Raw genomic sequence first — 13,660 nt, 5'->3', positions numbered from 1 at the left:
AGTAGATTCTGGAGTTAATATGCCAAGTAGAGCATGTACTAATCAGTGGCAGAGCTCACATGCGGGAGGTGATAGAACACAGCCGGAAGGGGAATAATGGCTTGTCACAACTTTGCCATGTGACAGAATTTTTCTTCTGTTCTCAGTAATTTTCAAATATTGAAATGTTACATGGCCTTCTCTTTAAAGCCTTGTCCAAACATACCATTGGTATGTGACATTGTTTTGCCCCTGTTGTCAAAACCATGAGCTTTGACACTGCTGCGATGGAAAAGCAGTAGGATTTTTAGAGTTTTTTATATATATGTTTTAACTGTTTTAGATAGTATACAGTATAGAGCTGACAAGGAAGGACTTTGATAATACCTGGTCTGAAATCAAGCGAAAAATAATTCTTCCTTGTTCTTTTTTTCCTGATATTTTTTTTATGTAGCTTTTTTTTTTTCCTGGGACATAATAATGTATAATTCAGGCCTTTAAAAGATGCTTCATGTGAGCGGTTATATCACAATATTAATGCATATCCCAATGTGCAAAATTCTATTGAGAAACTCTTTATGGATGAAATAATCAGATACGTGTGCTTATTCCAACTAAACTATCAAAGTAAACACCAACGGATGTCGTTACATCGATGCAAAAATCATATAAAATTCCAATGTTTCCATTAAATAGTCCTGCTCATTGGTCTACAACACTGCTCAATGGCTTGACCGTTGAACAGTTGATATTGCCTGATGGAGTACAGTACATCAGATGGACCAACTTCAAATAAACATTTTGAGAGGAAAAATCATCCTTTGCTTTAGCTGCTCCCAACTGGAGTCCACACTGAGGCCACATCCACCTGTGAGGAGGGGCCACGGGCAGACAGCGCCTCATTTTAAGGGGCCACATGGCCGAAACATTCGGCAACCGTCATCCTAAAAGCTCAATAGAAAAAACCCACGATGCCCTGCGTACTTTTGTGATCAGTCGATTTTACACTTCTGCCTAAAAATCTTGGCGTTGGCCCCTGCTTGCAGCGTCCAACAGTCCCACTTTTTCAAAATCAAATGAATTGCCAGTGCAGGTGAAATCCCCCCGCCACCCACACACACACACACACACACACACACACTTCAGGAAAACACTTTTTTTGTGGGAGCTCTGAGAACAACGGTCCGTCTGGGCTTTCAGCAGGAAACGACTAGAACAAGAGAACAAGCCAAAGGACACCTTTTCAGACCGGACCAAGTGACTTGTGTCTATGGGGATTAAATTTGTGAACTGAAGCTCTAAACACACACACACACACACACACACACACACACACACACACACACACAAAGTTACACACACACATGGCCACACGATGCCACACGATGCCTCTCTCTCTCTCTCTCAGCTGCGAGTATAAAAACCACATTGACAGGAGCCTTGTCCCCTCTTGTCCAATTGTCACGCCGAAATGTTTACCTTTTACATACAAATGGCCCCGGTGTCATGTTGTGTCACATAACGTTTCATGGACAAATAATGCGTCCCATTTCTCAATCCGCCCCGCGGCCCTTAAGCCCCCTCCCAGCCTCTATAGTCACAGCAACACCCCGGGAGCCGGTGGCGGCGAGCAGGAGAACCTGTGTCAGCACAGCGAAGTGCCACTCTGAATTAAATCCCAGGGATATAGAGGTAAGCTCAATCAGCACTGCGGCCCTCAGTGTTTTTTCGGGGGAAAGCGATGGCACACACACACACACACACACACACACACACACACACACACACACACACACACACACACACACACACACACACACACACACACACACACGTTGTCATCAAAGTGGATTAGTGCAGGTTGTTCTGTTTTAGTGTATAGAAATGTGAGACAACGTGTTCGGAACGTCAAAATGTTGAGTTGGACCCTCCTGGTGGGTAAGTCAGTGGGCTAGGAAGTAAAGCTTTATTACAAAACGTACAAAGTGCTTCACAATAAAAGCATTCATAGAATGTGAAGCAGACGCCAGGGTGGGAAAGCAAAAACTTCAAAAACAGAATCAAACAACAAAAAAGAGGACAATAAAAAAGCAAAAATGAAAGGAGTGGGATTATTGAGTCTTGGGAGATTTTACAATAAAATTTGGAGATAAATTGTTCCAATGTTAATTTTGCCAAAGCAAATAGTCCTCCCTTCATCTTAAGCCAAGCTGATTTATATAAATATAATATATTATATTAAAATGCAAAACCGAGCTTTTCTTTCTAAAAGTGCTGCCAAATGGGGTTGGCTTTGAAGTAAAATCTGATAATTAACATTTACTAAGATATGAGTATAGACACTTTTTCAGAGGTGTAAATAAGTCTATGAGCATAGCAGTACAGAATTGATGTATTTTTACTTTTTTTTTACTTTTTTACTTTTTTTTACATTTTCTGCTCCCACAATTCAGAGGTAAATATTGAACTTTTTACTCCTTTTATCCGACAGTTATAGTTCCTTTTCAGATTATTTTTTTTTGCATATAAAACAACCACAAAATATATAGATTTAAACCAATTATAATTACATTAGAATTAGACGCAGCTTCATGTAAAAAAAAATGCTGCTTAGATGTTAATGCACCTGGAATAATAATCCAATAACATATTGTCAATAGTAATAGAATATAATGAATACAACATGATGAAAAGGGGCCTTTCTACGTGATGAGAACTTTTATTATTTAATAATTAAAGTAGTACATTGATACTTAAAGTAAGGTTTTGAGGGCATGACTTTTACATGGAAGTAGTATTTTACATTGAGGTACTTTTGCATAAGTAAAGGCTGTGGATATTTCTTTAAGAGCTAACAAACAAACAAACAAACAAACAAAGAGATGCAGATGTAATTATTCATTAGCTGTCTCTCTTCAGCACCACATTGAGGTCGGGCCTCTTGAGCGGTCTCTCCTGCAGACCCAGGCCGTGGTGTGAGCGGCTCCCCCGGTGTTTACGTCTGGACTTATTCTTCTAATTGTTAGTTCGTCTTTCTCGCGCCCTAATGCGATTCTTTCCGGTTCCGCTCGGTCAGAGCTCGGGTCACCGATCCAACAACCCCCCCCAACCTCATTACATTAATTAGCACGGGGCTGAAAAACAAACAAAGCGTTGATTAATATCTAAACTATGGCGAATTATGAGAGGAGGAGCGACACCTCCCCGAGGCTGCAGGGGAGGATGGAAGGAGGCTGTGGAAACGATTCAATACATAAAGTAATGCAGAGTATTAGAATGATACATTAAGACGTTGATAGAGGGGGGGGGGAGTATTTAATACAGGCCAAATATAGGTGGGCTTGTTACAGCTCAAAATACATAAGTAATGTATACATTATTTTTGTTTTGTTTTCTTAAAAAAAAAATACAATGTGACATTAAAAATAATAATACCAATAATTTTTAAATATTATATTACTAATGACAGCACATTTTAAATAATAGTAATAATAATAATCGAGTAATGTGAATTTCACAAATAAAACTGTTATATTTTCTAAATTCCGTGCTGCTCATGTCAATCAACTTTGTCTAATTTTCACATTGACAACACTTAATAATCAGGTAAAGCGCCATTCAGATAGGCTTTATTAATATTATTTATCTGTAATGGTCCCTAGAGATATTCTTTTTTTCATGCCTTCCTCCTCTTCCTGTCCCTCAATATTAAGCTTGCCAGCAAATCACCCAAATTCAAACTTGCAGAATACAAAAACTCCATTTCTTCTAATAGCTAAATAAGTGTACAGAGTTTGCACCTTTAGGAAAAGGCCAAGCAATACAGATAAAACTGTTGGGTCTCATATCTTTTTTTATACAATAAAATATCTTTTTTTATTTTATAAAAAAAAAAAAAAAAAAAAAAAAAAAAAAAAGATATGATGAGCCAAGACTGCCAATTCAAGATTCGAGATCTGTTCCAGGAGAGCAGGGAGTACATTTAGGTTCCAGCTGTAACTCTGAAGACAGCCTCATATCAATAACTCCTCAGCAATCTCATAACTCACAACATGGGGTTATTAGGATAATAAATATGTCTGTATTCAATTTAATACATATTGACACAAATCAGTTTGATAAACGGACCTTAACCCCCCCTCCCGTCCCCTGCTGCGGTGCGTTGGAGCCTCCATCACAGCAGTGTAAAGCCTAATAGATTTATTCTGAAGGTCAGAGATCCTTCTTTTTTTTTTTCCCGCCACCACGTGGAAACATCACTATTTATGTATTTGATGTTGCGGGCGCGAGCCGGAGGTCAGGGTCGCGGTGTTGCGGCGCGAGGCGACAAGCGGAGCAAAATGGGGTCGCTGTCTCGCGCTTTTGTTCAGCACTCAATTGTCTCGGGGGGGGGGGGTCTGCGCGTGAACCCTGAGACCCCGCGGGGCTGTCTGGAGGACAGACACGAGACGGCCGGAAGGAGAAGTTTTTATATCAGTTGTCTTTTTTTAAATGTCGGTGTCCCTCTGTGACGGTTCATGTCCCATGTTTGTCCTCACTGTCTCAGTGTCCTTCATGTCCCATGTTTGTCCTCACTGTCTCAGTGTCCTTCATGTCCTCTGTTTGTCCTCACTGTCTCAGTGTCCTTCATGTCCTCTGTTTGTCCTCACTGTCTCAGTGTCCTTCATGTCACCTCTGTTTGTCCTCCTCACTGTCTCAGTCATGTCCTCTGTTTGTCCTTCAGTGTCCTTCATGTCCTCTGTTTGTCCTCACTGTCTCAGTGTCCTTCATGTTTGTCCCACTGTTTGTCCTTCCTCACTGTCTCAGTGTCCTTCATGTCCTCTGTTTGTCCTCACTGTCTCAGTGTCCTTCATGTCCTCTGTTTGTCCTCACTGTCTCAGTGTCCTTCATGTCCTCTGTTTGTCCTCACTGTCTCAGTGTCCTTCATGTCCTCTGTTTGTCCTCACTGTCTCAGTGTCCTTCATGTCCTCTGTTTGTCCTCACTGTCTCAGTGTCCTTCATGTCCCATGTTTGTCCTCACTGTCTCAGTGTCCTTCATGTCCTCTGTTTGTCCTCACTGTCTCAGTGTCCTTCATGTCCTCTGTTTGTCCTCACTGTCTCAGTGTCCTTCATGTCCTCTGTTTGTCCTCACTGTCTCAGTGTCCTTCATGTCCCATGTTTGTCCTCACTGTCTCAGTGTCCTTCATGTCCTCTGTTTGTCCTCACTGTCTCAGTGTCCTTCATGTCCCCTGTTTGTCCTCACTGTCTCAGTGTCCTTCATGTCCCCTGTTTGGCCTCATTCAGTTTGTCTGCTCATTTTCACATATTCTGAATCTTTTTATATCACAGCAGGAAAAAAAATATGTTGTTTGTTTTTTTGGGGGGGGGTATTATCTGACAAAGAGGCCTCTCACTTCCGGGTCACGCTCTTGAGACGTACAGCTGGACGCACTCGCGCCTAACATGGCCTGTTGAAATGTCTCTCCCAACTGAGACTGTCAGCCTTCTTTTGACAGGAAGTGATGTGTTTTAATTGTGTTTTATTTCATGGACATGTGTGAGCGCGCGTTTTTTGGGGGAAATGAAGGTGTGAGCGGGAAAGACGGGAGGACACGGGGCAGGCCGGCCACAGCCCTCAGTCTGACCAAACCCACGTCACAACTAATACAGTTTAGAGCGCACGTGTGCAAGTTCTCGATGGGAACTAAAAACAAAACGGCCGGTATCAGTATGAGTGGAACTTTTCAGTTGGCAAATTAATATTTAAATAAAAATGTCATGCGCTCACCAGAGGTGCGAATACAACCGGGAGCTGAGGACCGGAGCACGTGCGGGGAGGTGCAGAGGACTCTCCCAGCGGCGGAGCGGCGGACGCGGAGCGGTGGACTGCACCTGCTCCGCGGCTCTGCGCAGCCAGTGCGTCATGCGTAAAGAGCGCCTGTGCGTTACAGGTGAAACCCCCGCAGAGGAGCGGGAGAAGTTTGGAGAAAGTCTCGTGAACGGTCGTCGGGTTAGAGTGTGGGGAAGCAGGACGCTGTACGTACAGATACATAAACACACCGCTACTGCATCACGCACAACGCTGAACGCTAACCTGACTCCACAGCTATATATCTAGTCCCAGAGGAGAGGCGCGCGGAACATAAAAGAGGGGGGGGACACAGGGAAAGTTTAGTAAAGTGGAACTTGGTAACAGATGCCAGCAATGGGGTGGGGGGGTGGGGGGGGGGTGCAGAGAAAGGGTGGAGGTTTCTGTGTTGTGTGTACGTCCGCGTTGGCCGTGCGGTTTGCGCGTGTTTGTTGTGTGTGCACGCTCGGAGGAGGACAGGACATGAGTGCACATTGAGAGAGCGGCTCTTTTACTCGGCGTGATCATTTCACGCTCTCCCCCACCTCCACCCCCACCCCCACCCACACTCTTTTTCTTTTTTTTTTTTTTTTTCCACCTAAAGCGTTTAGTTGCAGCTGACTGAGCACTGGCAGGGAGGGCAACAGGGAGCGGGAGGGTCGAATTATTACAACCTACAACTCGCCCCAAAAGTACTGTAGAGAGAGAAGAAGAAAAGAGAGAGAGAGGGAGAGAGAGAGAGAGGAAAGCAGAGAGCCAGAGAGAGAGAGAGGGGGGGATAGAGGAGAGAGAGAGAGAGAGAGGGGGAAAACAGTACCAAAGAGAGAGAGAGGGGAAGAGAGGGAGAGAGTGGAGGGGGAAAAGAAGGAGAGAGAGGAAGAGAGGGAGACACTGGGGAAAAAAAGTTTTTGTTCTTTTCCTTTTTTTTTCCTCCTCTCATCGCCTCCCCCCGTTCTAACCGGGCAACATGGACCAGGGCCCCAGGAGTCCTGCACTGCGGCTCGGGAGAGCAGGTAGGGTGGCACCGGCTCAATTTCACTTTCACGAGCAGTTGAACTGATCTCTTTTACACAGCTGTTGCTTTTGTTTTTGCTCAGGCGAAACTTTCAAATAGAGCTTGTGGAAGTTATCTGGGGCGATCTAAGTTATGAGAAATACTTCTTTTTGAAACTTTTGCGCGGCGTCCTGACTCTTTCGAAGTAGTAAAAAAGTTTTCTGGAGTAGTCCTTTATGGTAAATAATATGGAGGGAAAAAGAGTCGACTTGTTGTCCGTACACTTATCAACATGTTTTATCTTGAGTTTTCGGAGTCATGATGATGAGCTACTGCACTTTTTTTTGCTGTTTAAAAAAAAAATATGAGACTTTAAAAAGGAAAAATATGCCTGGAGACTTTTGCAGTTTAAGATTTATGATCTTTTTTGAAAGTTTAAAATATGGTTTTGATGCCAGTAATTGATTTGTTTAGTCATTATCATTATTAATAAGATTATTAATATCATTTACATGTTGGCACCGTAAGCTGGTATGAAATCATAAAAGGGGTTGAACTTGTTGGTTCGGGGTTGGCACCACATCCTGGCTCAGGTCAGATCCACGTGTTGCTCTGCGCACGGGTCACCTGTGCAAGATGTTGCGCAGTGTGTGTGTCTGTTGACGTGCGTGTGTGTGTGTTTGGCACGGCCAAGAGGGGACACACACAGTTGCTTGCGCACACGTTTGTTCACATGAGTTTAATCACCTTTCACGTGTTGTACGAGAACTGTGACCTTCTTGAGGATTAAACGCTCCTCCAGAGGAGTCCGCGCTCCGGCTCTCTCCTGCATGACTTTATTCAACAGGCTCATCTCGCACAGGCCTATTCATAACACAGCGGGGTGTGCTACAGGAACGGATCCGGCCATCGACCTCGTTATGGCACCCAACGGATACCACATCATTTCATATCGCTGCCCGCTGCGGCTGCATTGATAAAACGTCGTTTGTCATTAAGAGCCGGCGGGCAGGTGATCCTCTCTCACAGGGCTGTTCCCATTACTCCAGGAAGGGAAACAAATCTGCTCTTATGACTCTCTTGTTCGCATGTTACTATGGTGATGCACGCAGATATGTTTTAAGACGTGAAAGGCACTTTTATTAGGGCGCAAAGTGCATATGGCGCAGTTTCTCATGCTCATGTCCACAAAGGAGCCACATCAATAAGTGTGTTCTCCCAATAATGGAAATAAATGAGCTCGCGCCCGGGCCTTCTGTGGGAATAATGCCTGTAAGACAAACGATGCCCCCTTTCTGCAGTCCCTTTTGTGGAGTGGGCCTGACCCCCCGGTAAACGGGGAAAGCAATGGGATTTGTAGCAATTGGATAATAACCTTTTAACCACGGAGGAAATCAGAGTTTAAAGGAGGCCCTCCCCGTGTCGGCGCGTGGAGTCTTTAGGGCCCCGGGGCCTCTACCTACGGCCTCTTCGCTTCCTCTCACTTTAAGATCTACGTGCTCGGGGTGCAAAGGGGAGAGACGTGGATCTAGCGAGGCCCTCCTCTCCTCCCGCCCTGTGGGACGGGGGCCGCCATGTCAGTCCCCGCCTGATGACTACAGAGAGGCAGTGAATTATGTTGAATTAGTATTTTAATAAGGAGACAAAATAAATAAAGGTAGGTAGGTAGGTCTTAAAGAAACCATTTGGGCTTTGATCTTAATGATTTAAATTAAAAACAAAAATACCAACCTCCCCCTTTTAATTCCAATGATAAAGCTCCCACAGAGCCAAGCTGTGATTCCTCGCTCCTTCTCTCTCTTTCCTCGTGTGCAATCACTGATTCAAGTCGTTACCAAAAACGCGAACCAAGCAGACCCACAACCATCTGGGAGAGGTGAGGCCCAACAATCAGCATTCTGAGGTTGAACCCCAAAGAAAAGCGGCGAGAGAGAGAGAGAGAGAGAGAGAGATGGAGGAGAGAGGGGCGAGTTAGAGGGGAGGGTGGGGGGAGAGAGGGAGATGACCTCACATGGCATACACTCCTGCTTCCGCTTTGACCTCAAGTGCCCTACATGCGAGCGAGGTGTGACGTTACGGCCTTATACTTACATTACCATGGAGACCAAGGATAACCGGTAGGTCCGTCTGATCAGGCCGAGGGACCGAGTCCCCGACGGCTCTCTCTCTCTCTCTCTCTCTCTCTCTCTCTCTCTCTCTCTCTCTCTCTCTCTCTCTTCACTCCATATATTTTATTTATCAGCTACGACTTTTTAAAAATAAATAAATAAATAAATATATATATATATATATTAGAAGCGAACGAAAACTTAAGAGGAGATACGGAAGCTTTCTCATTATGTTTACAGTCAGCCGGCGTGTAATAAACGAGCTGGTGGAGTTAACATGCGCTATTAATTTTTCATTGCTTTTTCGTTTCGAGGCTCGGGCGCAAAAAAATAAATAAATAAAATAAAAAAAAAGAAAGAAGCAAAGCAAAACAGCAGAAGCCTTCCTGGTGGATGGAGGGGGGGGGGGGAGAGAGAGAGAGGGCGCTCATAAACAACAACATTGTCTCCAATTTGCCTCCAAATGATTATCACAACAACTCCACCGCATTCTTACTAATGTTTCAGAAAAAGTATCCGCACCCCTTTCTCCCCCCCCCTCCCCCCCTCCCCATTCTCCAGCACTGGAGAGGTAATGAAATATGGTAATAGCTTTGGACCCCCGGATTAAAGTCGTCCTACCCTGATGGAAGTTTTTTTTTTTTTTTTTCCTCCAAAATTTCCAACCCCTAAAGCAACAACAATTTGTATACATGATTGATTGTGTTTTGGATTCTTTTTTTTTTTTTTAATTGCTTATGTATTTAATTTGCAAATCGGAGAGACAAGGGCGGCTGCGGTTAACTTCTTGTGTGGAGATGGAACGCGCTCTAGTCTGGATTTCAACAAATACAAATAAATAAATAAATAAAAAAAAACAGGCTGCGGAGGGAGGGAGAGCGAGCACCATGCAAAACAGAAAATAAAACAATATATAAAAAATAAAAGGTCCGAAATAGCATATCGTTGTGCTTTTGTAACCCTGTTTGGAGACACCCGAAATAAAATACTCGTTTCATTCCAAAAATGAAAAGGAAAGGCATACAGAAAAGAAGGCAAGATAACTCTAAATATAGGAAGATGTATATTGTAACATGTATATATATATATATATATATATATATATATATATATATATATATATATATAAATATATAAAAAGAAAATAGCCGACATATATCCCTTTTCTCTCGCAGCAGTGTTCGCTTACTTTAGCTCCTTGCCTTTATTTGGGGCCTAAATGGTGATGTGGCCCTGGTCTTTGGTACACGATCCAAGTCTGAATATCATATTTCAATTTCTTTCAATGTATTCTGCTTTATTTGTGTTTCGGTTTATCGTTTAAAAAAAATATATATAACAAAGAATCAACGTGCTGTCTGTCAGATTTGTGCATGAGGCCCTAAATCACGAATCCTCAGTGAAGAGATGTGAAACATGAATGAGGATTAGCACTTTAACGTCACTGGGATTATATACGTGGATTCAGTGAAGATTTATGAAGCCATGTTTGTGGTTTGAGAGGCAGAGTGGTTTATTTGACAGATCACAATCAAATCACAGAGAAAGTGATCCCGCGCGGGCCTGCAGTGCTTTCACGTGTCCGGCTCGGTTTATGGGTGACCCTTATCGGCCTGCTCCGAAGACTTTTTAAGGTCAAGTTTTGTCGATTGTAAAAAGTTTTCCCTTATATATATATATATTATTTTTTTTGGGTTGATTTTGCGCGCGTGTGTATCTGCGTGCACGCGCTCGGGCACGTTTCCCAAAAGGTTGAACGCCCCCTCGTGGTTCGGCTGCTCCACTGAAGAGAGAAGAGAAGAGAGAGAGAGAGAGAGAGAGAGAGAGAGAGGGAGCAATGCCCAAAGAAAACCTCTCACTCTCTGGCTAAATTATTTTTTTTTTAACAAAAAACAATAACTAAAGGAAAAAAGAAGAAGAGGAGGAAGACATGTATTTTTAAGTCGCATGTTATGGAAAACAATCATTCAAAGCAAGAAATCTACAAATACAAAATGATAAATGGAACAGCCTGAATAACATCACGCGTTGACCTTTTCAGCTGCATCGCCTTGAGCTACATCAAACATGTAACACCATGAGAGCGAGGCCTTATTGTTGTTGCTCTTTAACGACCAAGGCTTCCGACATGATGCACGCTGATGCATATACAACAATAATACCATTAAAAGACACCTAATAGTCGGCGTGTAGCTCTAATGTGTCCAATCGGAGGCTCGTGCGAGGACCTGGAATGATTAAATGTCGAGAAAACAGGGAAAGAAGGGGGAAATAACACTTTTTAATTTGGCTCATGCTTTAGGCTATTTGTGTGTTTAATATTACAGGGGCGAGGCTGAGCTGTGCCCTCTCAAATCAGGTGGGACGACCACGTAATGAATCCCCCCCCCCCCCCCTCTCTCTCTCTCTCTCTCTCTCTCTCTCTCTGTCTCTCTCTCAGTTTGGAGTAGCTCGCCAATTGCATTTCATTAGAAAAATCCGCTTTTCGATGCGCAATCAATTAGGTAATGAGCGGGAATGCATGTTTCATATGTTTTTCTCTCGATTCTCCCCGAGCTACAGATTTATAACATTGTGTGGGAGGAGGGCTGTCTCCACAACACCTGACAGCTCTGCAGGCCCGAGAAGGTAGTTAAAGGAGCAGGAGGACCTTTAAAAGATGCCTCTCTGCTCCTCTTTTCCCCCTCTTCTTCTTCTTCTTCTTCTTCTTCTTCTTCTTCTTCTTCTTCTTCTTCTTCTTCTTCTTCTTCTTCCATATAATACAGAAAGAGGGACACTTCCTGCTAAAGTTCCCCGAGCCTTCTCTCTCCTGCAAAGCCTTTGCTGTAACTAAGCCACGTTTTCTTAGTAAAACTCAATTAATTAGCCGTTTAATATTGACATGAATAAATCCAGCGCAAACGGGTATAAAGGCATTAAGGTCCTTTTTTTTTTTTTTTTTTTTTTTTTTTTTTTTTTTTTTTTTCACTTCGTTAATTGAAATTAAACATATGATCATTTACTCCACGAGCCTCCTGCGTCGCTTCACCGCAGCCTCCCCATTGGCGGACGGGCGATGCACGCGCGGGGCGTCATTGGCCCACGGGATTCCAGGCAGCCAATAGGCGCGCTCCCCCCCCCCCCCAGCCTCCGCCCACTTCTGCTTTAGAGCGCTCTCGGTGACGTGTGTGTGTGTGTGGGGGGGGGCGGCACAACGCGTCGTGATTGGCTGCCGCCGCCGTGAGTGACGGGCAGCTGGGCCGGCGCGCGTGGCTTAGGGTTCCAGGGGTTTGGGAGCGCGGGCGCTGTCCGCACGAGAGCAGGTCCTGAAACGCGGCGTGCCGCCCCACCGTTGACCCGCTGCAGCGCCGGCAGCTCCGTCCTCTCCGCGCCGTCCTCGTCCGCACACAGCTGCTCTGAGCCGGATAGAACTAGAGCGCTAACACCCTTCTTGAGTTGTTTTTGGAGACAGGGCTGTGTTTCCCGTCCAGCGCAAGAAAGACACGCGAAACTCACACAGAGAGCGCGCGGGAGTCACACAGGTCTGTGCAGCGAGACTGAGAGAGAGAGAGAGAGAGAGAGAGAGAGAGAGAGAGGGGGAGATAACAGAGAGACCGAGAGCTGCCTTTCCTTCACACTCACAGGATAACAACTCCAAAGCTTTTTCTTTCTCTAACCAGAGAGTTCTTATATAGATTATTATATATTTTTATTTCCCCCCCCCGCTGCGCAATTTTCTGTATTTTCTTTCTTATTTTTTTTTTTTTGATTGAATGGTTTTCTTCTTCTTCTTCTGGCCCCGGTGGATACGAGACTTCAGGATGTGAGCAGTCATCCGCTCTCACTCGCGCTACTGACGGGAGGTTATCAAGTGTTCACGTGCAAGCGACCCGCCGAGGACGATTTCTGAAGAAGAAGAAGAAGAAGAATGCGCTGGAAGAAAGACATGACCGTGGATCTGTAAAGAATATACCTTTTTTTTTCTTTTTTTTTTTTTTCAAATTTTTCGAAAAGGGTTTCTTTTTTTTTTTTTTTTTTAATTAAATATTTTAACAGACTTAAAGGAGAAAGTTCACCCCCACCACCCCTCCTCCTCCTCCCTCCTCCTCCTCCTCCTCCTCCTCCTCCTCTCAACCGGCTAAGTCGCAGTTCAGGGGTCACGGCCAGCGGAGCGAGAAGAAGAGGAAAGGGAGGGAGGCTACTTTGTTTGCTCTCCATCATTTTTTATTTATTTATTTATTTATTTTTTGGGGGGGGCAAAAAATTCTAAACTTTGAATGTGTGTGCCGTGTGGACTGAGGCGGCTCGGCGCGGACGGGCAGCGGAGGGAATGAGCTCCGTCGCTGTCGTTCCCCTCCTCTCAGAACAGACCCGCTGCGGTGTCCCGTCCCCATGGGGAGGGAGCCCGGCTCTGGTTACCATTCTTGACGCCATTTCTTTGCCTCCTTCCACCTGAAGAAGAAAAAAAAAAATCTTTCTAAATCTTTTTTTTTTTTTTTTTTTTAAATATCTTTATTTTTTATTTTTTACTAGCCCGAGTCAAAGTACAGCCTGTGACACGTTGTCCACCGATTCGTATTTTTGTTTTTAAATTAGGAAAACCGAATACTGAAGGGAACTGGTGGCCCTTTCCATTTACTGGAGGTCACGGTGTGTCAGTAAAGTGGCCGACTGAAGCGGGGGCGTCCGGCTGGTATTTTTTAAGACCCCCCCCCCCCCCCCCCTCACACCGCACCAGGGGCCCTGCAGCCCTCCACCTTAACGATGGAGATC

The 13,660-nt window shown here is 44.4% G+C and overlaps 1 protein-coding gene across 2 annotated transcripts in view; it reads left to right on the top strand.

Annotated features, from left to right (window-relative positions):
- The first annotated feature begins 6,681 nt into the window (after positions 1 to 6,681).
- The window catches only part of pax5 (paired box 5), a 53,355-nt gene continuing 46,376 nt past the window's right edge, over positions 6,682 to 13,660 (top strand). For both annotated transcript variants that reach the window (XM_054603881.1, XM_054603880.1), the window contains exon 1: positions 6,682 to 6,819. In XM_054603881.1, the coding sequence (XP_054459856.1) occupies positions 6,774 to 6,819 (46 nt within the window). In that variant the 5' untranslated portion in view covers positions 6,682 to 6,773. The remainder of the gene's footprint in view (positions 6,820 to 13,660) is intronic.

This window comes from Anoplopoma fimbria, chromosome 9, assembly GCF_027596085.1.
Source record: "Anoplopoma fimbria isolate UVic2021 breed Golden Eagle Sablefish chromosome 9, Afim_UVic_2022, whole genome shotgun sequence".
Lineage (NCBI taxonomy): Eukaryota > Metazoa > Chordata > Actinopteri > Perciformes > Anoplopomatidae > Anoplopoma > Anoplopoma fimbria.
The sequence above is the reverse complement of the archived record's forward strand: the minus strand, read 5'-3'. Positions and strand labels throughout refer to the sequence as shown.